This window comes from Symphodus melops (assembly GCF_947650265.1).
Source record: "Symphodus melops genome assembly, chromosome: 7".
In the NCBI taxonomy this organism is placed as follows: Eukaryota; Metazoa; Chordata; class Actinopteri; order Labriformes; family Labridae; genus Symphodus; species Symphodus melops.
The window spans coordinates 17,382,220-17,408,018 of record NC_136697.1 but is presented as its reverse complement, the minus strand read 5'-3'; the positions used below and the strand labels follow the sequence as shown (position 1 = coordinate 17,408,018).

At 39.7% G+C, this 25,799-nt stretch overlaps 1 protein-coding gene across 6 annotated transcripts; it reads right to left on the bottom strand.

Moving 5' to 3' along the window:
- Positions 1 to 1,755: 1,755 nt before the first annotated feature.
- Positions 1,756 to 24,560, bottom strand: LOC306826741 (5'-AMP-activated protein kinase subunit gamma-2-like). 6 transcript variants are annotated; one of them, XM_079348243.1, is made up of 17 exons: positions 24,122 to 24,557; positions 22,845 to 22,904; positions 20,518 to 20,562; positions 20,307 to 20,412; positions 12,538 to 12,761; positions 10,493 to 10,544; positions 9,421 to 9,527; positions 8,109 to 8,190; positions 7,183 to 7,241; positions 7,033 to 7,078; positions 6,865 to 6,919; positions 6,654 to 6,780; positions 6,280 to 6,445; positions 6,162 to 6,199; positions 5,878 to 6,024; positions 5,669 to 5,762; positions 1,756 to 3,101 (listed from the first exon to the last, which is right to left on the bottom strand). In XM_079348243.1, the coding sequence occupies exons 1-17, from the start codon at positions 24,203 to 24,205 to the stop codon at positions 3,070 to 3,072; spliced, it is 1,524 nt and encodes a 507-aa protein (XP_079204369.1). In that variant the 5' UTR covers positions 24,206 to 24,557; the 3' UTR covers positions 1,756 to 3,069. The 6 variants fall into 6 exon arrangements, with proteins under 6 accessions (XP_079204369.1, XP_079204368.1, XP_079204370.1 ...); XM_079348242.1 differs by having other exon boundaries at positions 20,307 to 20,562; positions 24,122 to 24,560; XM_079348244.1 differs by lacking the exons at positions 20,307 to 20,412; positions 20,518 to 20,562; positions 22,845 to 22,904; positions 24,122 to 24,557 and adding an exon at positions 16,889 to 17,071.
- Between the last annotated feature and the right edge of the window lie 1,239 nt (positions 24,561 to 25,799).

Genomic DNA, 25,799 nt, shown 5'->3' with positions numbered 1-25,799 from the left:
CGCTCTGAAGAGGAATTTTAAATCAAGCCCTAGACTTTCAAAAGAGAGTCCAGTGTGGGTGTGTGTGCTGAATGTGTGTGTGTGTGTGTGTGAGGGAGAGAGAGAAAAAGAGATGGGCATTGAGGAAAGGAAGAAGAAGAAGAGGAGGAGGGCGAGGATGGTGAAGCCCTCCTGCCTCTTCTGCTTTAGGGCTACAAGGTGTAGGGGAGGCTTTCCCTGCGCCGGGTATCACAGGGGAGATTGGGAGATCAAAGCAGATTGTCTGGAGTAAAGTCTGGTCCAGTTTCAAGCCTCATTTGGAAGTCCATCAGATCCCAATCATGCTACCTTTGCCTCATTTAGAGGCAACCTCTGCTGCATTAAAAACTTCCTGCTGAATTCTAGCAATTTCCTAGAAAGACTTCAAAAAAGCAGCGCATTAAATTCTTTCATCTCTTATTGGAATGTAAATATTCAATGAGAAAAAAGTCTTCACTTATTACACTTAAATGAGATCAACTGTAGAAACTGATTGTGGTTGAGGGCTTGAACGTGTTGTATGTACTACAGTGTCACCTTGTGGCTGCTCTGCAAACAGCTCGGCAAGACTTAACATCATGTAAGTTGAGTCTGAAAAGTGCTTCTAAGTATTGTTTATGCAACTATGAGAAAAGTCAACCGATATCAGAGAGAATATCTTCTAAAATTAAGAGGACCAACCATCGGCAGCTGCAGCTGCAGCTGCAGCGTTCAGCTGAAATAAAAATCAGCCTTTTCTCTGTCTGCCAATCCCTGCACTAAAATATCCTGAGGGCAGTGTGCCATGAAGAGAACAGCTCCAGGCCTGAAAGCTCAACAGCTTACAGCTCTAATGATGACTGTTCAGCCTTCTGTGCTTTGCAATTTTCTTCTTAGGAATGTTTAATAAAAAAAGAGTTTGGTTATAAGAAATCTTAAATCCCATGCAGTATGATAATTATAAGTCAAGGGAGGACTCCGAGAGTCTGCAGAGTTCCTACCAACAGAAGTAAGAGTAAAAAAAAATGCAGATCTATATACCACTACACTTTCCTTTCATTGACTGCTTTTGGAGGGTTTTTTCTCCGACAGTGAGCATGAAATAAAAATGCAAAAATTAGGAAAGTGATGCAATTCTGCAGAGGTTTGTCTGTTGTGTATATGGACAGCAGAGAGGCAAAAATAGTTTTATTTATGTTTGTTGTTTTAAACATCTCACAAGCTCGAAAACACGCAAACACTTGTTTTTCTGGTCATCTAAATTATTAATGTTATTTTGGCTTAAAATGTCCATTTATCTTTAGACTATTTCCTTTACATCCTGTATATCATATTTTTTGCAATCATTATTAGATCTATTACATTTTAAGATATGGTTTAAACCCAAGGCAACATCAAAAGATGACCAACAATATTAAGTATGCAATCAAAGTCATAAATCAGTCATTATTTCCATTTATATGAATATGAGTTTGATAATTCAAAATGTAGGAGCATCATGATGTACTTCTCAGGTAACAGGGGAAAAAATATATATACTGTATATGACTGTTTCCTTTGCAATGAAATGATTCCATTGAGCCATCCTATGACTCCCAGTATTATGTGATTTATGACATCCTCTGAAAGAGCTGTGCGGCTGTGAATGATAACGGTAAGAACTGCTGTACTATCAGAAAAAAAATCCTCCTCAGTCAAGCTCAAATACAGAATCCAGAAAACCAAATATAAACAGTAAATACAAATTTCAACACAGTATTCAAGTACATTCAGTGTCCGTTTATTTCTCTGCAGCCAGAAAAATAGAAAAAAAGTAAAACAGAACATTCATACTGCTGAAGTGTAGTTTCTCATGCTTGCACATATACAGTACATGTTGATCCGATACAAAGTCCCTTTGAACTGGACATATCGCCATAATATATTTACAAAAATAACATTAAAACTGCAGTCTCTTTAAACATGTAGACACATTCATAAAAATAAAGCTTTATGTGACACGTATTCTGAAAACGATCCTATTTACAGTCCAAGATGGAGATGAGTTCTGTTCGAGCTACAGCTGAGAAACCGGCCTTTATTTGCACATTTGTGAGTCAAAAAAAAAAGAACAAAAAAACCCCAGAAAATAAATGTTAAAAAAAAAAAAAAAAAAAAAAAAAAACTTCAACACTAAAATCTATATATCCTGATGAAGTTATTACTACTAACCACTCTTAAAGGGGGTGAATTACTTTCATATCAATTTCTGATTTTTTTAAATGTAATTTTACAACAGAATACCTTCAATTAAATAAAATTGGGTTTGAAAATTGCAATTCCTAGTCGATGATATAATTTGTTCTCTACTTTTATTTGCACTAAAGTTATCAGTATTTAAAAAAAATCCAAATGATTATACTCATCTGACAATAAAAGGTCAAAAGGACACTAATACTCAGTTTTAAAGGCACAAATTAATATCGGGCATCAATCTCTCTATATTGGCACTTGCAAACTGAGCTTTTGATGAAAACAGTCATAAAACAGTCTTTTATTATCGTGACATGAAGATTTGCTAAGAAATATAAGTAGATTCTGCGATCGATTTCCTTTCTACACCAAATACTAAGGAAAACACTGGTTCTCCTGGAGGCCATGACATTCAGTACGGTCAACAACATGTGAATAGAAATACCCTAACTGCTGGCAGCTGAATGATCCTAATGATCATGAGTTATCCTCTTTAACAACTGTGGTGGGCTGGACCAATGTGCATCTCTGTGTGTGTGTGTGTATGCATGTGTGTGTCTGTTTTGTTTCGATAGAACATGTGTTTGAGTGTGTGTGCATCTGATCAGTGTTCAAACAAAACAAAAACTGAATAAATCAGCAGATCAATCCTCAGTGCAGGAACTTCACTTCATTCAGCTGTCGAGCTCTTTGGTTTCTAAGATTCTATAGTGCATCAGTTGCAGGCGTCTCTTGGACCTTCAGACTGGCTCTTCTCTGCTCAGCCTCACGCTCCCCACCTCAACCTTCAGACTTATTAACGTCCACCGCATCTCCACTTCCACTGTGACTTCCTCCCTCTCACTCAGGCAGATTGTCCTCCTTACAGGCGTCTGCAGAGAAGAACAAAGAGCACAAGTTGAGACACATTGTATAGAAACAGCACTGATATTAAGGCTGTTTTATTTTAAGGATTTCTTTTTTTGACAAACTAGCCTCTCTGCTTTTTCACTGTGTTTCACTTGGGCAAAAAAAACATAATGTAGGCCAATTAACCACAATCAACGTCTAGACAGAAAAATACTCAGATGTTCTACCAAAACATTTTCATCTTCATTTCGTTTTTAGGTCTTAATGTTGCACTACTCCCCTCACTCTTCTAAATGGAGAAACATCGTATTTCCTGCTGGAGACAAGCGGCAGAAATCAGTCAATAAAAGACAGCAGCAGGCATCATTCTGCTTACACGTCTGTCCAAACTGAGCTTCCTGTTTTCAAAAACAATTTAATGATTCTTTTTGAAAGCTGGAACTTTCTTTAGACCCGGTTAGACCCTTTTTTTCTCGACCGAATGAATTATGATATAGACATTTAATGTAAATCATTGCTTTTTAAGTGAAGACTTAGTAGGTTGGGTTTCCTCCACTGATCTGACAGACTTACAGCCTGAACGCAAAACCATCTGCAAAACTGAAATGCCCTTAATCATGCAAGCACCTGTTATACGATTCCAAGCGTATCAATACAAACACATTCACATCAAAGAAGAGCACTTGCTACTGGCAAAATGCAGCAACATCTACTGAAAGCCAAAGATGCTGTCACTGAGCAGAATTTACAACCAGTTAAGTGTCTGCTATGGAGCAGGTGGTGCCTTAGTTTTCATTCAAATGTAACATTTCTGTCTTTTTGGTGGGTTTTTATGTTTTGTTTCACTAAGCTGCATTCTTTTCTTATTTTTTTAATAAAGGTTTCTTTTTGGGCTTTTTCTTATTTAAAGATAGAAGGTAGAGTCAGAAATCGAGGCGAGAGAGAGCAGAGAACGACATGATAGAGGGTGTCACAGGTTAGATTTGAAACAAACCACTAGGCCACCAGCGCCCTTTTAGTTGTGAACGTTCACAGGAGTTAGCGGACGTTAAATACAACAACAACTAAGCCATCTTTTGTGGATCCTGAACATGAACAGACTGATACTTGCAGAATTTTTAAAAGGGGAGAAACTCTAATGTTCCCAAATATGGCAATCCATAAAAACTACAACTACCTTGAGAAAAAGGTATAAAAGCTCATATTTAGGGTTTCATGTGTCGCAGATTATTATTTGGATTTAATAAAAATGGATGGTCCATTTTCCGTGCTCGTCTTAAGTGCAACAGTCTGAGCAGCTGCTTGAGATTCCGGTTGGAGCAGAGCGAGGACTTCTTATAAGACCGTTCGCTGCACTTATATGCAGATGTCTGTTAACAGACATTCATGAAAAGCTTTATTGCTTCCAGGATTGCATTTGGCTGTTGTGTTCTGTTCTGGACTATTTTCTGCTGACAGCCAAAGCCCACTGAAAAGTTGATGGACAATAAAAATCAGAAAAAAAAAAAAAAAAAACCCAGACAGAAAATGGAACAGATACAAAATCTTGTTATCAAAGTGCAGAGTTGGCTGAATAATCTTGACCAAAATGTACACATGTGGCTCTTACAGTACCTTCTGTAATGGACAGAGTTTAATCTACGGCTTTAGGGAGCATGGAGGAAACAAAAACTTCACACCAATGTTACCTCATTTTAGCCTGATATGACCTGCTGCTACCTACTCATGTCGTTGCTTCAGTCAGCACTTGAATCAGTCACAGTGTGGTCAAGTCTTGCTTTAAGAGTTTGATTTATAATGCTTGAAGAAGATCTGGGAGACTGATACTTGCGTTTGAAATTACATTTGCCAGGAGCTTTTAATAATGTGTAGATCCTTTTTTTTTAAACCTTCAGTTTGATTTTTGAGTCAGCACCTGTGGACGTTTTTCTTTGGCTCTGCACCATATCCACCTTTGAATTTAAATCCATGTTGTCTCATTCTTGTACCGAGTACATGCTGATGAGTTTTGCTTTCCTATCTGCACCATAGCCTGCTTTCACACATCAGTGTCCATATCCATCTATGAGACTTCAAAGCCGTGGAGCGTTTTCAAGAGTCATTCTCATTCCTCACAAACCACACTGCACGTTACGCTTCTTCTCTCCAGCATTCGGTTCAAACTGAAACATGTCAACAGACAAATGAGTGTGAAGAGGTAAACAAACAACATTTTGCAGCATCCACTCTGATCATGCTCGGTGTGAATATGCATCCAACCAGCCTTGAAGACGTTATTATTAATTACAGACATAATTAACTCATATACCCATCTGTATACAAGACAGGAAGCTGTGTAAATATGCCATCTATTCCATTCCACTGGTGTGAGCGAGCAGCAGAGAGGTTCATGATCCAAACACAAGAATTCACAGCACACTGCTGCACTGAGACATCCAGCAGGATGAACCTCCTTACAGCCAGCGACAGGCCACAAACAGTCAAACTGGTGCTTTTCCTACCCGAGACAGGGTTAGAGGACGGGGTGGGGAGAGAGCTCGGGGTCCTGGACAGAAGGGTAGTTGGGGTTAGTGATGCTGAGCATCTATACCTGCAGGGCTGAGCACCAAGGCCTGGAGGATGTCTGATAGGGAGACGATGCCTTCGATGCTGGAGCGTTCATCCACCACCACCAGCCGATGCACCTGGTCGATAACACGTGGAAGAAAAAAAAAAAAAAAAAAAAGGCAATCACAGATGAGCGTATCAGCTCTGCCATTTCTTAGTATCTTATTATGCACAAATATCTTCATATCTCACTTCAGCTTTGACTATTCTGTCCACAATGGTCTCCATCGTTTCCATTTTGTGGCACTTCATGACACCTTCGAAGTACTGAGAGCGGTGTTTCAGAGCCTGTGTCACTGTGATGTCCAGGTTGTTGTACGTCTTCTCTGCAGCCAAATTCTACACACACAAGAAAATACATCTTACATGGTTAGAAAAAAAATAAAATAAATAATAATATTTTACTTCATGTCCAAATAAAAAACGGAACAGGTAGAATTTGGCCTACGATATTTATCTCTCCAAAAATTACTTACAATCACGTCAAACTTGGAGTAAATATCCACAACTTTGCCTGGAAGAGAAGAAAAGAACTGTGTCGGTAGGTAAATTTATTATCATTATTTTGACTTTTAATTTGTAGACTGCTCGTACCAGACTCGTCGACAACAGGCAGGGCAGACACTCGTCTCTCCACAAAGATGTTCAGGGCTTTGATGATGGGCGTGTCCGGGTGGATGAAAGCAATGTGCTTGTATGTACCGATGCCCAGCTCCCCGAGAGTCTGCTTCATGAAAGCTGGCTTTGGCATTTCACACATCTGGAGGACACAAACAAATATATACGGAGACAGGGACATATTTAGCTTATTTTATTAAAGGTTGTGTCATGTTGCATCAGTGTCCACATTGACCACCAGAGGGCAGCAGAGAACAGAAATAGAGACATATTTCCCACCATAACTAATGATCATCATCCATCAGAAACTACAGATTAAAATGCCGAGACAGTGATTGTGTTGGACTCACAAAAAGCTGGAGGAACTTAAGGATCCTCTTGTGTGTGAGAATGTAAAGTGCATTTCCCGTGACCGGGTCGATGACAGGCAGCCGGTGAATTTTGTTTTTGATGAGTGTGTAAACGGCATCAAAAAGGCTGAAACACATAAAACATGACTGAGCTCAATCAAACATGCTCACAAACAGAACAATGTGTAAACACAAAGATTTATTACATTACCTTGCATCAGGTGATATGTTGACGAGAGGTTTGAATGTTGCTTGAAGGTAAACCTCTGTGTACCGAGAAATAAAACATTCAGCTTGTCTGTGTTTCGCTCGCACAACACAAACTAAATCGTACATTTTGCATACCACGAAAACGTGACAATTTGATCACGGTACCAACCTCTCCACGTCTCAAGCTTATGTTCCTCTAATTCATAAATTTGCACCTGCAATACAAAAAATGAATAAATAAATAAATAAAAGAGAAATGGTTTCAAGCTGTAAAACAACAGCAAATCTCATGCAAACTATTTAATTTAATATTACCTACCATCGGTGACTTATAGTATCTGTGTAGTATGATGATGAAATCTGTGATTGTCAGCATTCCTGCAGAGAAAACAGGTCTTAAAAAAAAAAAAACACTGAATCTTTTCCCAACATACAGTGCAGTGGCTACAGGCTCTGTGCAACATAGCTCTCATGGGCGTAGTCCACACAACACATCACGGACTCCCCCCTCTGCTGTACCCTCACACTGACTGGGCATTCATTATTCATCACAGGCTGAGTCACAATAAAGTCGATGCAGAGGAAAAAAAATAATAAAAAAATCAGCAAAACAAAAGCCCCTTTAACAAAGCTATGGGTTATGGCATTGTCTTGTTAACAGACAGTCTGCAGTGATTTGTTTTTTTTATTGTAAAATATGTTCTCCAGACTCTCGGCGCTAAAGTCAATACAGAGGATTTACTGCTGTGCTTAATGGTTTATGACAGCTGAAATGACTTCTGCTCAATATAGTGTCACAAGCTACTAGCCATAACATTAACACACAGATTTCTCATTGTTCACTTGTCAGTGGTGCACTGGCAAAGCTTTAAGTCTTTCCTATGTCTGTTTAAAACGGTGGACTATATTCTGTAAAGAAAGGAAAAGGAGTAAAGGCATATATGTGTTTTGTGTTGCATTTTTCTTTCTCGCAGGGTCTTCTCTTTGGAGAACGCGTCTGACTGGAGTATGCAATGTGATTGGAAGCTGTATTTACTCTCCTGTAAAAACTTTCAAGTATTTGTAACTGTCAATATTCTCAGATCTAAACCACCAGTAACATCAGCCCCAAACCTGGACAATAAAAACTAACACAGTGTCAAAATAATATTCCACTTGTGCAGCACAAACACATTCTTGTAAGTATATTAATGGCAGTCAAATATACTGTAAAGTGTATTTTCTGACATAGGCGAGGATTCTTACCCACAAAGCTCTGCTTCTCTGTGTCCCATAGTGGAGCAGCTCTCACGCCATTGGCAACCAAGGCAAAGAAAGCTTTCTTAACCTGGCGGGCAGTTTAAGAACAGTCAAAATGATGTAATAAGAACATTTACAATAATGTGAAACAATGTTATGATGATCATTTCAAACTGCATTCTGATGATCAATTATTAAATGCAGTAGACCAATCAAAGTAAATATTTGTTGATCCAATCATCTCATTTTACATTCAGTCATAAACCAAACGGTTTTACGTTTGTTTTATTTGTTTAATGTGACTCATATCTTCTTTTGCACCACATGAAACAGCACAAATCTTTCTTAAATGGGATCTAGGCAACTTTTGTAAACTGTCCTGAATCCGACAAAAGTCTGGATGTTTGCAATCAAACCTCGGTGTGAATAGTATTTATTGGTTGACTTCCTGTAAAACAATAGAATTGAGATGGCCCGACCCGACACTGACGAGTTCAAATTTGTGCAAAATTAGGGACAAACAATCCAACTCAACATCCAGATCAAAACATGCAGCGTTAAACAAACAAGAAACAAGGGGGGCTCTTAAGCATCAATAGTAGAGACCACCAGAGTGGATTTCAGTTCACTGACACCGACGACACAACGTTCATGACTGGGTCCCAGGTTTTGAGGAATCTGTTAATAGATCCATTAAGGGCACATCCGTTTGTTTGTTTCTGCTTCACATATTTAATTCATCGGTTGTGTGATGGAGGATGTAATCCTTCCACTTGAATAGAATTGAACATCTTACATATTGAACATCATGATCTCTTCATAGTTTTCAAGTCAGCAGCCACACAGCGTCTCGTTCCCAAACAAGTTGCTCCAAAACTTTGCCTCTCTTCTCCCTCTATTTCAATATATAATATTTTACCATTAAATGTATAATTCAAAATGATGTTTGGTTGTATTTACCTTATCTGATGAAGCGGTTTGTTCCTGGCACATTCTCAGACACTTTTGATGCATTTTGTGAATCACCATTAGTCCTGGTGGTTTTTTCTTGGTTTTAAGTTTGTGTCTTTAGATAAGGACTCTTAACTCTGAGTTTCAGCAGAGTGACTGGTTGAAGATCTACACATCAAAGAGTTTTGAACTGCCCAGGATTACAGTTTAACAGCTTTATGACAACTTCACCAATCTTCTCGTAGAAACCGCTCTGAGGCAAATACACTTTCTTATTTCATTGAACATTAACTTAGAATGATTCTTTTTTTTTTTTTTTGTTCTCATTATCATACCAAGAGGTTCAACGTCAGGTGAAAGTACTAACCTGGAGAGCCGTGTCAAACACAACCAGCTTGGAACTTGTTGGGACAATGTCGTAGCACTTGTGGGATTTCATAAAGCGCATGTAAATATCACTCTCAGGTTCAGCAGCTGTAAGAACGTAAGTGTTGGAAAATAGTTTTAGAGGAGGGAGAAATCTCACAGGGAATATATAATGAGAGGCTGGAAACAAAACACACTCTCGCGAGCCTAAACAACCATTATGCGTCTGAACCACTTACAACCACTTTACTGCTCCATCTCACTGATAATTAAGCTCTGCTTTAAGCAACAACAAGCAGAGAAAAGTGGAAAATCACAGACAGCAAAAACTCCAGGAAGGTCCTTCACAGGACAAACACAACTGTTATACAAATTGTGGCAGTGAAAACATTAGCTGATTAGTATGCTGACATCATTTTAAAATCATTATCATCTGGTAAAAGTTAACTTGTCTCTTCAAATGTAAACATGTTTCAATTCCTCTGATTAATATTGTAGTTAGATTAACAAGCACTTGAACAAATAAAATGTAGTTGAGGATACTTGACCATTTGTAACATCTTTGTTTTACAGATCAGAGATTAACTTCTCAAAAGAAAAAAAAAATCAGATGAGTAATCTTTTTTTTTTAATCCTTATTTTCCGCCTGTCTAATGTGCTTCATGACAAATCGTTCCAAAGATTGAGTTTCCTCTAAAATGAAGAAAAGGAGGCCTGTTGAATGTCTCTTTAAAACTAAAATATTACCTCTGCAGCGTCTCTCAGGAAGTGTCCATTATTTCCTTTTTAATTACCGGGGTATAAAGATAAAGTGCTTTGTATCACATGTTGACAGTTTATGAATGGCTTCATCAGTGTGGACAGCACTGAGTGAGCAGACACTGCGTCATTTGAAGGCTCAGAAAATGTTGGTTTAATCTCACATTAGTCGCTTGGTCTATGAGCCAAAAAAAAAGGGGGAAAAAAGGAAAAAAAAGCGGAATTTCTATTACAACCTGACTTAAGACGCCACTACATTATGATACTGACTGCGTTAAATGTGCTGTAGTAAAAGCAACGGGACACTGACTTACCATCATCATCTAGCTCAAGTTTTTCCAGCATGCCTTCGAATAAAGAGCAGACCTGCGGGAGAAAAGAAGGCAACGCTTCAAAACACGCGACAAAACTTCGCTGTAAACTGTGAGTGAGCAACACAGGCAGCAGGAGGAGGGTGAAGAGGCTTTTCCCAGCTGCCCCAGCAGACTGTGAGCACACAGAGTGCACCAAAACAAAAACTACAAAAAATAAATAAAAAAGCCGAAAGACGACGCTTGCCACCGGCGTTTCACCGGTTACATGAAGCTCGTCCGGGCAGGTCCGCTACATATACTCAAGGAACGCGACGAAACCCCTGTGCTCTCGAGCTGCAGCTTCAATGTGCCACATTATTATCATTATTATTAGACAACACACCCCCTTCAAACCTGCAGTGGAACAGTCCTGATCCATTCGCTCTGCAGTAGCCTAAACAGTCACTCACTACATTGGAGCGTGATAATGAATCCCGCCACAATAAATCAGCTGATTTCATCGAAAGAGATATAAACTGCCTAACAACACACACACACACACACACTCACCCGCTGGGAAAGAGTCACATAAAGCCGTGGAGAAAAATGAGGAAGCTTTACGCGCTGTGGACACACCCTCCATGCAGGGCAACCTGGCTGCTTCACCATATTAGGAAATCCCTTGACGTTGCTTAGCAGCAGCGAGAAGCTGGGGATGCCTTAACACCTCCTTAAAAGTTTTTTTAAACATCTTTTTAGAAGATGCACGTGTTCCTCATTTGCATACAGCAATTCCGTATCATCGTCAAATATGCTGTGTCATGCTAGGATAATTGCATCCTCATTATATGACTGAGCACGTTGACTGACGATTTCCCTTGGCCCCAATTTGCAAGAAGATCCACAATGAGCCTCTGCAGCAGTGTAAGACTGCGTACCTACTCTGAGATGCTAAGCAGACCCCAGTGTCGCCCTGCAATGGTGACACAGCACTTCTCTTGCCAAAAAAAAAAAAAAAACCCGCTCCTGCACTGCCATAAATCTTCCACTGCATCACTAACATAGCCTGCTTCAGTGTTAAAGCAAACTCCAGGAAAGCGGACATGAACAAATCCATTAAAGTGATTTCCTTTGCAATTGGATTTCGCCAAACTAACTGTAGCAGCAGGCGTTTTTTTCTTTAGCTTCCTCTGAATGGTAAAAGGTGGGCCTGAGAGGCTGACAGGCACTGATTCATCCCTCCTCAACCACGATCATGAGTCCTTGGGTGTTAATATCACCCGTACCAATGCTGGTGATGAAGTATTGACTTATCCTCTCTGGATGGAATCCACAATCACTCACAGCTGACAGGTGGAGGCAGCCCTTCAGATAATTATTCATTAAATCAGTGAAGAAGCATTTCCTTGAAAACTGTGATGAACCCTCAATCATACCAATAATGAAAACCTCTCTGACAAAATGCAAGACGAGTTGTTTCGGTCAAATTTCTCATGCTGTTGGAGAGCTTTCCTCAATTGTAAGACAATATGTACACCACGATCTGCTGCTGCTGCTAAGAGAAAATGGTGCAAACACTCCTGTTGATACACAGTATGCTAAAGTGTCAGAGACTTAATCAAAGCGACTTCCATCAGCCTTGTTTTTGTGCACCTCGGGTAGAGAAAACACTTATGACACTGAGGCAAGAAGCACATGACTAAGTGTTAGTCTGTTATCTGTTTTAACAGTGTGTGATTCATGCAGGATTCATCAGTGTTTAACAAAAAAAGATTTTTCATAATAATATTGAATGAGTGCAACAGATGCAGCATTTTACCTCCAGATGTATACCGGTAGGTTTTAAAACCCACACTATGATATTTGCCAATACAGAGTAACCCCATCAATACAAACTATTTGACTTTGGAGAATCATTAGAGGCTTCAGTCCTTCCACCTTATGTATGTTTATATTCTACCATTGGTGAAGAATTCACATCTTTATCTATTGTATGTGTTCTCAGTTACATTATTTCCTGTTCACTTTAAATGGCGCCTTAAAATGGACATTTTTGTGCGACTCACTTGTGAGGTAGAGTTAGATGGTACAGGGCTCGACGAAGGGATCGGGGGTTTAGCAGAAGAAAGGCCGAGGCGCTGTCCAGTGTCTGGAGGCGTGGAGAGTGAGCGGGATCGAGAGTGGGGTTCCTGACGTTCAGGGCTGGGCCTGCTGGGCATGGGCTCCTGGGTGAATACAGGCTGGCTGGACGACTGGGTCGGAGTGGTGGGTGATGTGAAGAGTCCTGAGGCTACGGGGAGATAAATAAAATCCACATTAAATACCTGAACTTACCGTAGGCCTATATCTTGTTTTTATCTCTGACAATCAATACTGCGCAGTGCGGATTGAGGGCGATGATAAGCTTAGTTGGCAAGACTGAGGTGCCACAACCATGACTGCTGCAAGATAGCATCAGTGCTGTCTGCGCTGTCACATGCTGTAACAGAGAGGGAATGTCCAGTCTATCTGATCCAAGAGACCTGGGTACTAAGAAGCAACACAGATATGAAAGGTCAAGACTCCAGCAGGTTCAATGACAGAGTTGAACATGGTAAAACCACATGACAAAGACAGCTATAAAACTGGTCTTGGAATTAAATGATGAATCAAAAGAACTATTAGCAGCATGTGATAGCTCTTAAAGAGACATTCAACACACAAGTCTTCACTTACTAAAATAATTGAGGCAAGGGAATGCTAATTTATTCGTTTTTACGTTAAACGTTTTTTTTTTTAACTTAAAATAAGGGTCCATGTCCTTCCAGTATTTAGTTAAGTTTCTTCTTTTTAGTTGTCCATTATTAGCTGTAAAATGACAACAATAAGTCAGATTCTTTAGGTGGCTCGTGTAAAATGTGTAAACCTGGAACATAGCATGATCACCTTTTACCAGCAAATTAAAAAAAAAAATAAAAATCCTTTTTTTTTTCTCTTCCTTTTACCAGCAAATTAGCATCGCGCTCTGAGTATGACGTCAGAGAAAAATGGCTGCCGTATATATGGTGGATAGCATAACTGAGCCCAACCTCCAGTCTAATTAACTGAGACACCTGTGTGGGTGAGCGTAGCCTTTTTATCTTTTGCTAACTGATTGAATGTGCAACCTCCAATGTGGCTCGGGTATCCATCTGCTTTTTAAATGTTCATCTACTATTTAAATTAGCAACATCTTTAGCTCAGGGAGAGGGGCCTCGGATCTTGTGTGCGCTCAGAGGGGAAACAGAGAGAGCTCCCATTACTTCTCTGAGGGTTGGACCTCATTCAATTTTTAGTGTGACAAACTGGCTGCATGTCTTTACATAAACCACTGGATGATACTCAAATTGTAAATACTTAACTGCTTTAACACAAAATGTAATGAGAAGAAAATAAATTCAACCTAAAAATCTTTTTATTTAATTACTGGGGCATAAAGATAATAATATATAGTCATAATATACCCTGAAAAGACTGAACGCAGAGCTGGGTTTTCATTTATTTATTATGACTTAATATTTACATCTAACACCTCTAAATATTGTTTTTTAAATGTTCTCTCTTCCTTTTTCTCAAATTAATTAAGGATCAAATAAAACAATACATTCAAAGTTATCTATGATGTTTCCATGAACTAACAGCTATTGTTATCTGCATTACACTATACATGAAAATCCTTTGAGTCATCCATCAGTGCTATAAAAAGAAACACAAATATCAGATCAGTATTTAAAAACGAAGCAGAATCAATTTCCAACGGCCCTCCTAATAAACTAAGCTGATTACAACATTAGCAGCTGAATTAAAAACAAACCACAGTGTAACAGTCAGCTGTCTGTGACGCAGCCCCTCAAATGCATCCTCATCCCGCATCACAATCTTACGCAGGGCGACATGTGACACTCATTTGGGCCCTGTCCACCTGCTGACATACTTCTGAGGCCAAACAATGAATGACATGAATGATCTGGACCCAACCAGGTTCCATGAGACTTCCAGATGACTTTTATCATGTCTCATATTCCACGACCCACTAAAGGACAAATGCTAGTTAGTACTCTGAAATGCACCACATCAGGAGTATCTCTTTTGTTAAGAGTGGGGAGACAATTCTCAGACAAAGAAAGAAGCCCCGTTTGTAGAGTGACATTTCTTTTTACTCAGTGTCCAAGTGTGCTACACACTATCTCTTGACATTTAGTTGGCATGCAGCTCTCTTTTGGCGCAGGCTGCTTCCGCTGTGTGGCCTTCTTATTTTAGCTGCGCTGTTGTGGCAAATTCCACAGGAGGAGATAACAGCGGGGCTGGGAGCCCTCTCTTCTGCCCGGTTTAATGCAGGGCAATCACACGTCGACAAGGAAACAGGAAATACGTGCCTCACTGTTAGTAGTCCAGTCCGTCATGTTAATATTTGAATAAGAGATGCAATGAGTTAAACAGATTCATAAATTGATTCACAGAACAAAAAAGGTATTTATAATGATATTGGATTCATTTTAAAGCCCCTAGCTTGAGGTTTCTTGTGGTGTAATGCACCCTTTGTCATGTGAAAAAACAAATTGAAGGTGTAATGTTTTGGACTTAAAATGAAAGAAATAGAGAAAAGACCTTGAACCCATTTGTATTTAGGATTTTAACGTCAAGAAAAACAATGAGTAGATACTGAGAATATCACTTAAATGCCAGAAGAGGCCATTTATCTGAGGAGTATTTTGTGATATAAAGTATATATATTTTTAAATCTCTCTACATTCCTACAGAAATAAATAAATCCAATCCCACATTTCAGATATTCTTAGCAAGACTATAGCTACGAGGCTAGCGAATTGCTAATTAAAGTTGCACAATTATAATCTGTGTAGCGATAAACAGGTGCAGAGCTTCTCAGAGGGTAGGAGACTAGCAGCGGATAATCACAAGAGTTTCTCAAATCGCAATTTGAAGCACTACATCATAACAGCAATAAACAGATCTTCTTAGTGTGGGCGCTTCCTAAGAAGTTGTTTGGGTGTTTTTTTTAGTTGAGTGGGTACATGTGTCTGAGAGCAACCTGAGCCTCGTAGGTTGAAGGCAGAGCAGTAGGGGGGCAGCAACAGGCCCAATAGACGCACTCCTACTGCCTTCTCTGGGAACATTATTAATCACTACTGTGGATGTGTGTAGGCCACGCTACAAGCTGCAGAGCTTGAAAAAAAAAAAAAAACAACAACACAACAACGCCCAAAAGATGGCATTGTTGTGTAGAAGCTGTTCCTCAAACCACCTTTGATGGCTCGCTCTAAAAGTCTATACTTACTCACTTCTAAACCAAAATGACTATACAGGAGATTTAAACATGTACAGCCTGCTACAGGTCATGGTCTCTTTAGCTAATTACTTAATTTACCTTTAATAATATATTAAGGCTTCATCATTATGTGAAAAAAGTGTGTAGTTTGCTGTTCTGCTTACTTTTTCGGATTGTTTCTGGGAATTTCAACCTACAGTTTAAATGTGTCCTGGCTGGCTTTGTCATCTTGTCTTTTTTATACAGTCTATGGTAAAAGCGGCCCAGTTGAAGCGATATAAGTATTTATAAGAAAAAGTTAATGTCATTCCTTAATTGTAAAAATAAAAGCTTTAACTATTTGTGCGATACACTCCTACATGGCATTCTCGTGACGAAGCAGTTAAGCTCAGCACTGTAGTAAGGCTTGCCTCATTAATGTACATAGGAGTGCACATTTTAAATGAGTCGTCACAATTAAAACTGACACATACGAGCCACGTCATCTTCTGGGTGCAGACATTGTAAGCAACGTGGCACACACTGGACGAAAGGACGTTTGTTTAAGGCCGAGGTGTCACCACGTCGCATTCTGCCTGAACCATGAAATCACTTTAACGATGAAATCATATACGTCCACATATTAACGTTCATCATTATGACAGGACTCTGCTCCTCTCATCCTTCTCTCTCTCTCGTTTCAATGAATTACATATTGATCAAACATAAAGCATCATTTACTATGTTCAGTAATTCAGTTACATCTATAAATATAGCAGAGTGACAGCTAACCTCTTGCCCCAAATGAGCCCCGACACATAGCTGTACCACTTTAGTCTGTGTCATGTCACTGTGTGCAGAGGAACTGCATACATTCTTGAAACAGGAGACCAACCATATAACCAGCACCAGCTGTATGAACATAATTTACATAACAGGCTACCAACATGATTTACATAACACAATTATTTTGGAACCTTAAAATATGTTATCCCTGAACCACTGTAGATGAAAGTATGTTGTTTAACTTAAATATTCGAAGACCTGGATCCAAGTTTACTTTACAGGCGCACACTGCAGGAACGTTTTAAGATGAAGGAGTAACGTTGCAGGTGAAGAGGAAGGCACATTACCAGACAGACATGACGCCTCGGACTGATGTCTCCCTCCTAGCCCATCTTGCTCCTTCCGTTTCTTGCTCCTCCTCAGACTGCCAAACCTCTTCATGAACAGCAGTGGGTCGTGGGTTCAAGATTAAATCTGACCATGACAATCCACCTCAAGATAGGGGCACAGAGATGTCTCAAAAGAGCCCAAATAGTAAATTAAATGAAATAATAAAGAGAGTTTTAGAAAAAAATACGTTGAAAAGTATATCCCACGAGCAGTTCACAGATCTCTAGAGTTGTACGTTTTTGAAGCAGTTCAGTCCATTTTTAGGAGAGAGATGCTCGATTTTGGTAAAGAAGATTAATCTTCAGTTAACGGATGAAGAATATGTGTGAATGCTATTGGAGCTAAATCTGCAGGGAAACAATAACTTATTTGTATGTTTCATGAACTACAGCATCCTTGGATCCTTAGGTGCCAATAGAGAAAACACTGCAGAACTTCTGAGCTTGCATATCCAGGCAAAAAAAAAAAGAAAAAAGAAAAGAAGAGAAAATCCTTTAGGGCAGCAGCGCACAGAGTCAGCAGGAGTCAGTGTCCAGTTTCTGTGTCAGCTCATCCAATTAATAACACTGCGGGTATGAAAGCTGTAAATTCCACACAGCTTCAGCTGAGAATTGTCCCTCGTGCAAGTGACGCAAATAACAACTTGTACTGGAAGCCCTTCTACGCCTGGTCAGTGCTGTAAATTGTCAGGTGCAGCTGTGGGTGGCGTCTCTTTAATAAAGCGCGCATGTCAGCAGCCTGTAAAAGGAGGCCAGTTTATAAAGGATACGCCAGCGATTGGCTGAGGCCGCACATTGTCCCAACCTCCTTTTACAAGCCCGCCTTCGTCACACGGTAAAGGCCAGCAGAGGCACATCTATCACACTCTGTCTTGACTCTTTTAGAATCACACTTAGCCGTGACAAAGACCCCTTAAGTTTGATTCTGCATATTCTTAAAGTGCAGCTTTAAATAAATGGTCGTCTATAAAGGCGTAGCATTTTCCCCTGGGAGTCCTTCAGCTCTGTCATTTGCAAAGCTGGTTGTCGGTTACTTTTGGGGGCCTGACATTTAAGAGTGCTGAAGCCAGCCCCCCCCCCCGTCAGATGACAGCAGGGGGACATCCCATGTTCTGTCAGCTGATCAGAAGCCTCCATTCAACACCAGCAGCCTCCTCTTCCCCTAACAGATGGCCCACTCACTATTTGCTGCTCATATTAGCCACAGAGTGTCCAGCACAACTCTCAATTAACATGTTATGCAAGTGTTCCACTCGGCTCAGTGGGTCAATGGCTAATATGTGTGAGAAGATACATGCTGTATCACTGATGAAACTGTTGACTTAGATATCCTTTGATCCCCACAGTGATAATGTTTTCGTTATATTAAATAAATTCACTCCATTTTGTGTCCAAGGTTGCTAGGTGACAGATCCATCAGGATTTTGAAATACAGCCATGTGTCTGTGTGGAGTATTTTCTTAAGCTCTTCACAAGCTTAGCTTTCCCCTTTCCGAATAAAAATCAGTCTGCCCTTGTAAGGCTGCATTTGATTAAATTAGAGAGTCACATCTGCCTGGTTGCTTTATTTACTGACAACATACAGCTCACAGTAGCAACAGAGACAGTGAAGGAGAGAGAGGGGGGAGAAAAAAAAAAAAATCTCTGCATGGTTGTACGTGGAGCTCCTGAGAGTCTGGTCACTTCCTGATAAGGGTATGAAAGTGGTGCAGGAGCCTTCAGTAGTGAGAGACTGACATTGTGCAGGCGATGGGAAAACACATATTTACACCACACGACCATTCAGAGGCATTCCGATCATATTTGATGCAAATAAAAATGTTAATGCATCTTTGGAAAAATTGTCCCCTTTTGAGTTTTATGTAGATAAGTCAATATTTTGTTGCTTACTGTCATTCAACTCTGAAAAAACAGTTTATTTAAACTTAAAACATAGTTATTATAATAATGTACTGGTTATAACATTTGAAGCTCACTTATCTAATCTATGCTGGGGAACTAGATGTGGACACTACTAGGACTATATGGTAGTGTCTATGACTTCAGCACACTCTTGTGGTGAAAGTAGGGTGCCTACAAAAATATCTAAAAAATAGAAAAGCAGCCACAGTATCAATTCCAATATGAATACCTTGTTGCTATCATCATTGGCCACATGTTATTAAAAAGCCACATCATTAGTCTGAAAATGAACCAGGAGAGGATGTAAGGTCTCAGCCACATGAGAAATTTTCGGCAGCTGGCAGGAGAAGTGCGTAGCAGGCGGTGTGTTTTAGTACGTTTTACTTTGGTTACCATCAATAACAGAGGAAACAGAGCAGGCTGACTTTTGAGGTCTGCTTCTGGCAGAACTGTTCCACCAGCCGCTGCCAGACTGACCCTCTGCACGGAAAACAGAAGAATGGGTGTGTGTACAAGCCAAAAACATGTGAGTCATCCCTGGGCTGTTTGATGCTGCTTTCAGCAGAGCTGTTTCCGTGTAAAACAAGCTTTGGGTTATGTAATAGTCAGCCATCCAACTACATGGAGACATGAGAAATAAAAATCTGCCAAGGTCTGTTCTGAACAAAACAAGGTCTTGTTAAATTTCCGCTTATTTGTGGATAACAGTATTGCCATTATGTCTTTAATTTTAACATAAAGAATGATCGAAGACGAGAGTCCCACTGTTTGCGGGATGCCAGACTTGTAACTGATTCCAAAAGGTCTTTGAAATTTGCAGCTAAATTCAGGAAAAAAGAAGCAAGAAAAAAAGAACCCATTTGATCCAGATGATAAACAGCCATACCCCTTCAAAGAGAAAGTTGTTGACATCAGGAAGATGATTACTGATAATGAATGAGCGTCCATCTGCTATCAAGTGTACCAAATTTGTCTGACAAGGCTCATGGTAATATTCACAACCCCCCTATTGTGACATCAAGAAGCTGCAGACTTTTCTTTTTCATAACAACAAGGATATCCAGGCTTCTAACTTCCTTTATGGTGACAACAAAATCAAAAGTGAGCAATGCAGAAAATGCTGCATAACAAGTTTGTTTTTTTTCTGTCAGTTGCATCTCAGGCTGCAAAATATCTGAACTGATGAACTCAATCAGATACAAGTTCCTGTTTGTGGGTTCACCTTGCAAGAGCAGGAAATAATCTTTGCGATATCTTTTATTGGGTCTTACTTCCTCTATCGTCGTCTTGCCTCCAAAATCTGTTCTTGCAAAAAAAGGGGTCTGCCGGTTCAGATGCAATGCCATACTTCAAACTTTCTGGAATTGCGATTTTAAAACAGATTAAAACACAGTCTCTCTCCGTTTTCACCGTGGAAGTGGAGTCTTCATTTATTTATTAATTCATGAAGTGCTGCGGTATACATTTGACTCACCTCTTTTAGTTCTTGAGAAGAGTTTGATGCTCCCAGGTGTGGAGCCGGATGAGGAGCGGAAGATACCACTGAAGCTCAGACGGCGGGGGGATTTTGGTGAGGAGCTCTGATGTGAGGGATAGGGGAAGATAGTTTTGGGTGAACCAGAGCTGCTCTTTATTTGCACAGGAGCAGACTGAGGATACGAGGGCAGGAGGATTGGGCTCCTCACAGACACAGATTTTGTGGGACTGGCTGAACGGATGCAACGCTCTCCCTGAGGAACAGAAAAAGAGGTTGATTTATGCACCTTAAAAATACTATATTGTCCATGTACCCACATATTGGTATGAGAAAACCTGAGCTCTTCACCAAATTCTTACAAGTAGCAGTTTTCTTTGCTCAAGGTGGTATGTTCAAACATGTTCCAGCTTGCTGGTAGTATAAAGTAAAGGTCATGGCCATTATTACCATAACATCATAGACTGATCCACTAAAAAAAAAAAAGCACACAACATATAAGATAGCTGTTAGCAAACATCAGACAACAGCTCGGGGTAGCAACACTTCTTAGCTTACACTTTGTTGATATTATGGGTTTTAATGTAATACTGCAGTAGATGAAACTTACACTTTTCTGTACAACATATTTGAGAACCTCTTAGTTTACGTCAGCAAATGAATGCATTTAACCATTTCTCAGCTTACTGCTTGTTTAGGTTCGGTTAGAGTGTAACACTGCATAATTGACATTTCCTATTGTATTCATTAGCGCCACAAAATAGTAAAAATGGCCATCAGCTACTTTCAACTTTATGCCAATATTAGCGAGTTAGCGGCTGAATGCTAACGTTAGCTGTTGTCTGCTAGCTAAAAGGATCAAATATGTTTATCTTCAAATATGGTCATGTGGATTATACAATCTGTTAAAGGTGTCCCTTTTCTCAATAGAATACCACTTTTGATTATCTATTGTTATAATTATTTTTTTCGTTGAGTTTATTCGACTAACAACCTCGTAGGCCGACATAATCACAGCATTTTAACTCCCCACCCTGACATTGACGTCGGAGAAAAATGGCCACCATGTGAGTATGTTTAAAACTCTCCACATAACAAGATCCAAACTAAAGGTCCAGCTGAGAGGGAGGTGAAATTCATTGTGAAATGTTAGCTGCTGCAATGACTTTCTGGAGGGTTACTTCTGCTTTATCCCACATATGTTGTTTGTTACACTTCATTGCCTCTCATAAAAAGGGATCATGAGAGTGGTAACATGTGCCAAGTGCCATAACTCAAATGTCCTCTTATTATCTAGCACAAATCTAACAAAGGAAGGCAATACATGTGAAAGGAAAACAAAATTATTGATCTCTGGACGTTTGACTTTGAGGCACCTATTTTCAGTTCAGTTAGGACTTTGGTATTCAGGATCCATTTAAAATCTTTTAATACTATTTCATCAAATACCATACAAGATGCATTTATAACTGACTGGAAATGTCATGCAGCACAGGGTGTTCACGTCACATCGTGTTAATGGCCTCGCTCTCATTTAAAGCGCCATCTGATTCAGCGCCACACAATCAGAAATTCACAGAGTTAAAAACACTGGTGACATTATTTTTCGCGATAACTTTTCTCTGTTTTTTTTAAGTCTGTCTATGCAAGGTCGGCGTCGTGAAAACAGACTGAGAAATCCTTTGCTATTTGCTGTGCAGACATCAAAACAAAACACGAGAGACTGCAGCCAATCTAGCTGGAGACAGCGGGAGCCTCCTCCCACCTACGCCTGCTGCCCGCTCTGGATGTGCCAACAACAGAATCTATTAACCATTTGTGGGCTCTGATACAGTGGAGCACTTAGATACGCAGTGATCTCAGCTTGCTGGTTGTGTTTACAAGAAACAGTCAAATGTAACAAGGGTGTTTTGGTAATACCGTTGGCAGATAAAGACTCAACAAAACTGCCGCATGACGATCTTTATTAAGGCAATATAAGAATCAATGCTGCTCTGTGGGAGAGAAAATACAACTATGTGAAAAATCTAATCTGTTCCCCTTAACAAAAAGGTTAAGCATGCTGTTTGCTTAAGGGTGGCTCTACTGCATACACACATTTTTGTTCAAACCAATCCTGTAGCAAATCTGAGGCAGCAAATGCACACACCCATTTTTTTTTTGTTTGGCAACAACTCGCACTATGACATTGTGCAAGAGCTTGTCAAGGCAAGATAAGATATACATCAGCTCTATCAAAAGACAAGAGAATTCAGGTTTCTAATCAACAATGCACAAATATTATTGAGGTTTCCTCGTGCTATGCCCGGCTCCCGTGGGCGTAATGTTACTGTAGGCTTCTGAGGGGTTGGCAGTATTAAAGAGATGGCCCTGTAATGGTTTTCTCTCCGAAATCGTCATCTAAATGTGTTCAAAGCCAAACCGAAAAGAGCCAAAGAGACAAGATGAATCATGTGCGGGAGAAATAAACAAGCTTAAGAAAACAAACAATTGGCAAGGAAAAGAAAAATGTATTCCATAAAAAAATCATGTTCATACCGTGCCACTTTTGGTTGAGCTACTCGTCTCCACTTGGGGGTAAGTAAACGCACCAAAGTCCTGCACACAAAGGAGAAGAAAGAGTCAACAACAGGAACTTAACTTAAAGCAAATACAGCAGAAAAACAAACCAACAAACAGCATGTCGCTACAAGTCTCCAAGGCCAGATTGAGCTAAGTAACTGACATAATCGACCTTCTACGTTTCTTTTAAAGTATAAACCTTTTTGTTGGCCTTGAAGCATTCCACTTAGAAAGAAGAAAAACATGTTTCGCCACCATGAGAACTTGTGCAAGCAATTCTAACACACAACACGCTCTCCACACCAAGAGTTGGGTTTGACCCCCTTTAGATGGATGAGGCTGTGCAGCATGCTTTAGCAGAAAGGTTTGTTTATATATGCAGACGTACTAAGTAAACATGCAAACCTGGTGTTTCTACCAGGCTGGGCTTGGAGAAGTATGTAGAGGAGGGAAGCTTTATTTTATTTTTTTTAAGTTTTCATTTTTCCAAATCTACAAGCTGCACAGGAACAAATCATAAAACTGTATATAAAACCTATAGCTGGATTCAAAAATGCTCTCGGCTGTATTTAATGTATGTTATTGAGAGGTACACATGCCTGTGAGCTATTCTGCATCATGGCTATTATCCATGCCACAAGCCCAAACAAATGAGCTGTGACAGAAGTGTGCTCACTTTATTCAGATGATGTTTGATCATGAAAACGAAGGTTTAAAAGATCTCACAAGTCTCAGAAAAATATTTACCAGACGTCACATTTCCATTCTGATGGATGCAACTTTGAAACAGTAATAGGCTAATCACTAATCATTATTTTTCAACAATTCTGGTCGATGATAACTGGACGGATATGTTTAGTGTAATGACAAAGCAGTTATTGATACAACATTAAAGAAAGAAATCTGAATATTAAACGATAACAACGATGTTTAAAGTCGTCCAGTGGGATGACTGCCATGACATGACATTAAAGAGGTACTGATGGAAATACTGTGGAGAATATTGAAGGTAGAAAAGTACCCATTTAGATGAGATGATTTAACGTGTTAAATGCCAATAAACAAGGTGCATATCCTTTTTATTTTATATGACAGCTGGAAAGCTTGAGTATCGATCATGCGCAACAACGTCAAAAACGATAACAAGTTCACGTCCCTATTTCAGAGTTCAACAACAGTGCAGCTTTTTTTTTTTTTTTTTTTTGAAACAGTCGCAGTATGAAGACAAATGAAGTGACACTTCACCGACTCACAGGCATGTTAATCCGCAGACTTCTCCTCTTCTTTGTTATTTTCTTGGAGCTCTCCTTGCTGGACTCCGTCACAGCGCTTCCCATGTTGTTCGTCAAATCAGCAAGAACAAAAAAAGTGTGGTGTTTTAGTGACTGCAGACCAGACCGCCAAACAGCCCTCTCTCCTTCACTTCAGCTACCCCGTCTGCTCACTACGACAACACTGAGGCGCTGTCTGTCTGTCTGTCTGTCCACCAGGAAGTAGGCTTGGCCGTGAAAAAAAGAGGCACGGCACGCATCTTCAAATGAATGTCAACGCTCAATGTTTACAGGTGTTACGCCGCAGTCTGTTACCCCTGGAAAATGTGTCCATCCCCGTGCTCTTGTTTCGGTCCCAGACACAGAGGAAGTAGAGTTCAGCATTGCGTCCGTCGCTTTGCGGTCACATGAGATGCACAACCGTTTTTATGTTCACGTAATACAAAAACAAGATGACGATTTATTCGAAAATATGAAGCGATAATAGCACGCACTGTTTTCTTCCAAAATACAATGCACGGGGCTGTAACGTTCCTCCTCCTCCCACAATGTCCCCATTTTCTTTAACGTTGACAATGTAGCCTAAGAAATGGCTAAAACCAGAACCATTCACTTTAAACGGCACTGGGCAAAAATGAAGGGCGCGCCGCGATGAGAACAGACTTTTGGGGGAAGCTAATTTCAACGTAACACCAGATAAAGTCACATGTATGGTCCTACAAAGGCTTCACCGACAGATGTCAGTATGACCCAGATTTTAGCTGCTTTGATGGATCAGAAGTAAACTTCGACTAACACACACACACACACACTTACACACACAGTTATCAAATCCTGCTTACTTAACTTTAAATTGTTCATCTAATGCTGAAAGTTTAATTAAATGCTATTTTGCTGACTTTAAACTGAATAACTTGGCTGTAATAACTCCATTGCATTTTCATAACAATAACATTGGACTGTTAAAAAATAAAGGGCATCCCAATCCTAAGGGAGATTGATATCCCACGAGTTTAATGGATTGAAATCCTGCTTGTGCCTCATGTAGCCTACCAATAAGGTAATCACCAGAGGGGAAATTGGTAAGAGAAGTAGGTAATAAACAATTCACAGACTAAGTTAGATAAATACAAATAAAAATAACAATAGGGTTAGGGGCGGTGAGACGTTGGCTGAAGGAGAATATGCCTGCTGGTGCATTTCCAACCTATGCTGATGATCAATAGATCCGCAAATCAATGGACCCTCATCCAGCATTGCAGTGGATCGAGGATGCCAGATTGATTTTACTTTTATGGCTGGTTTTCAAGTCACATGAACTTACATTCTTTGTTTCCTTTTTGTTGCAACCAAAGCTTGTGTTGTTGTTGTGTCGTTGTTGTTGTCACAGGGTAGACTGAATCTTCGTTGTGATAACCAGTGTTATTCAATGACATAAAAATAGGAGGAAAGGAAGGTTGATTAGGTTTGTATGGACTATTTCAAATATTTGATGAACTAAGATACAGATTGTTCATATTACTGTTTATTTCAGAAATGGCTTTTGAATTACTGTGCAATTTTTCTTTATGTAATGCATTTGATGATTATTTTTGTAAAAAAAAAAAAAAAAAAGTTGATCAAATTGGGCTCTCATATGACAACTTGCTTTTAAAACTTT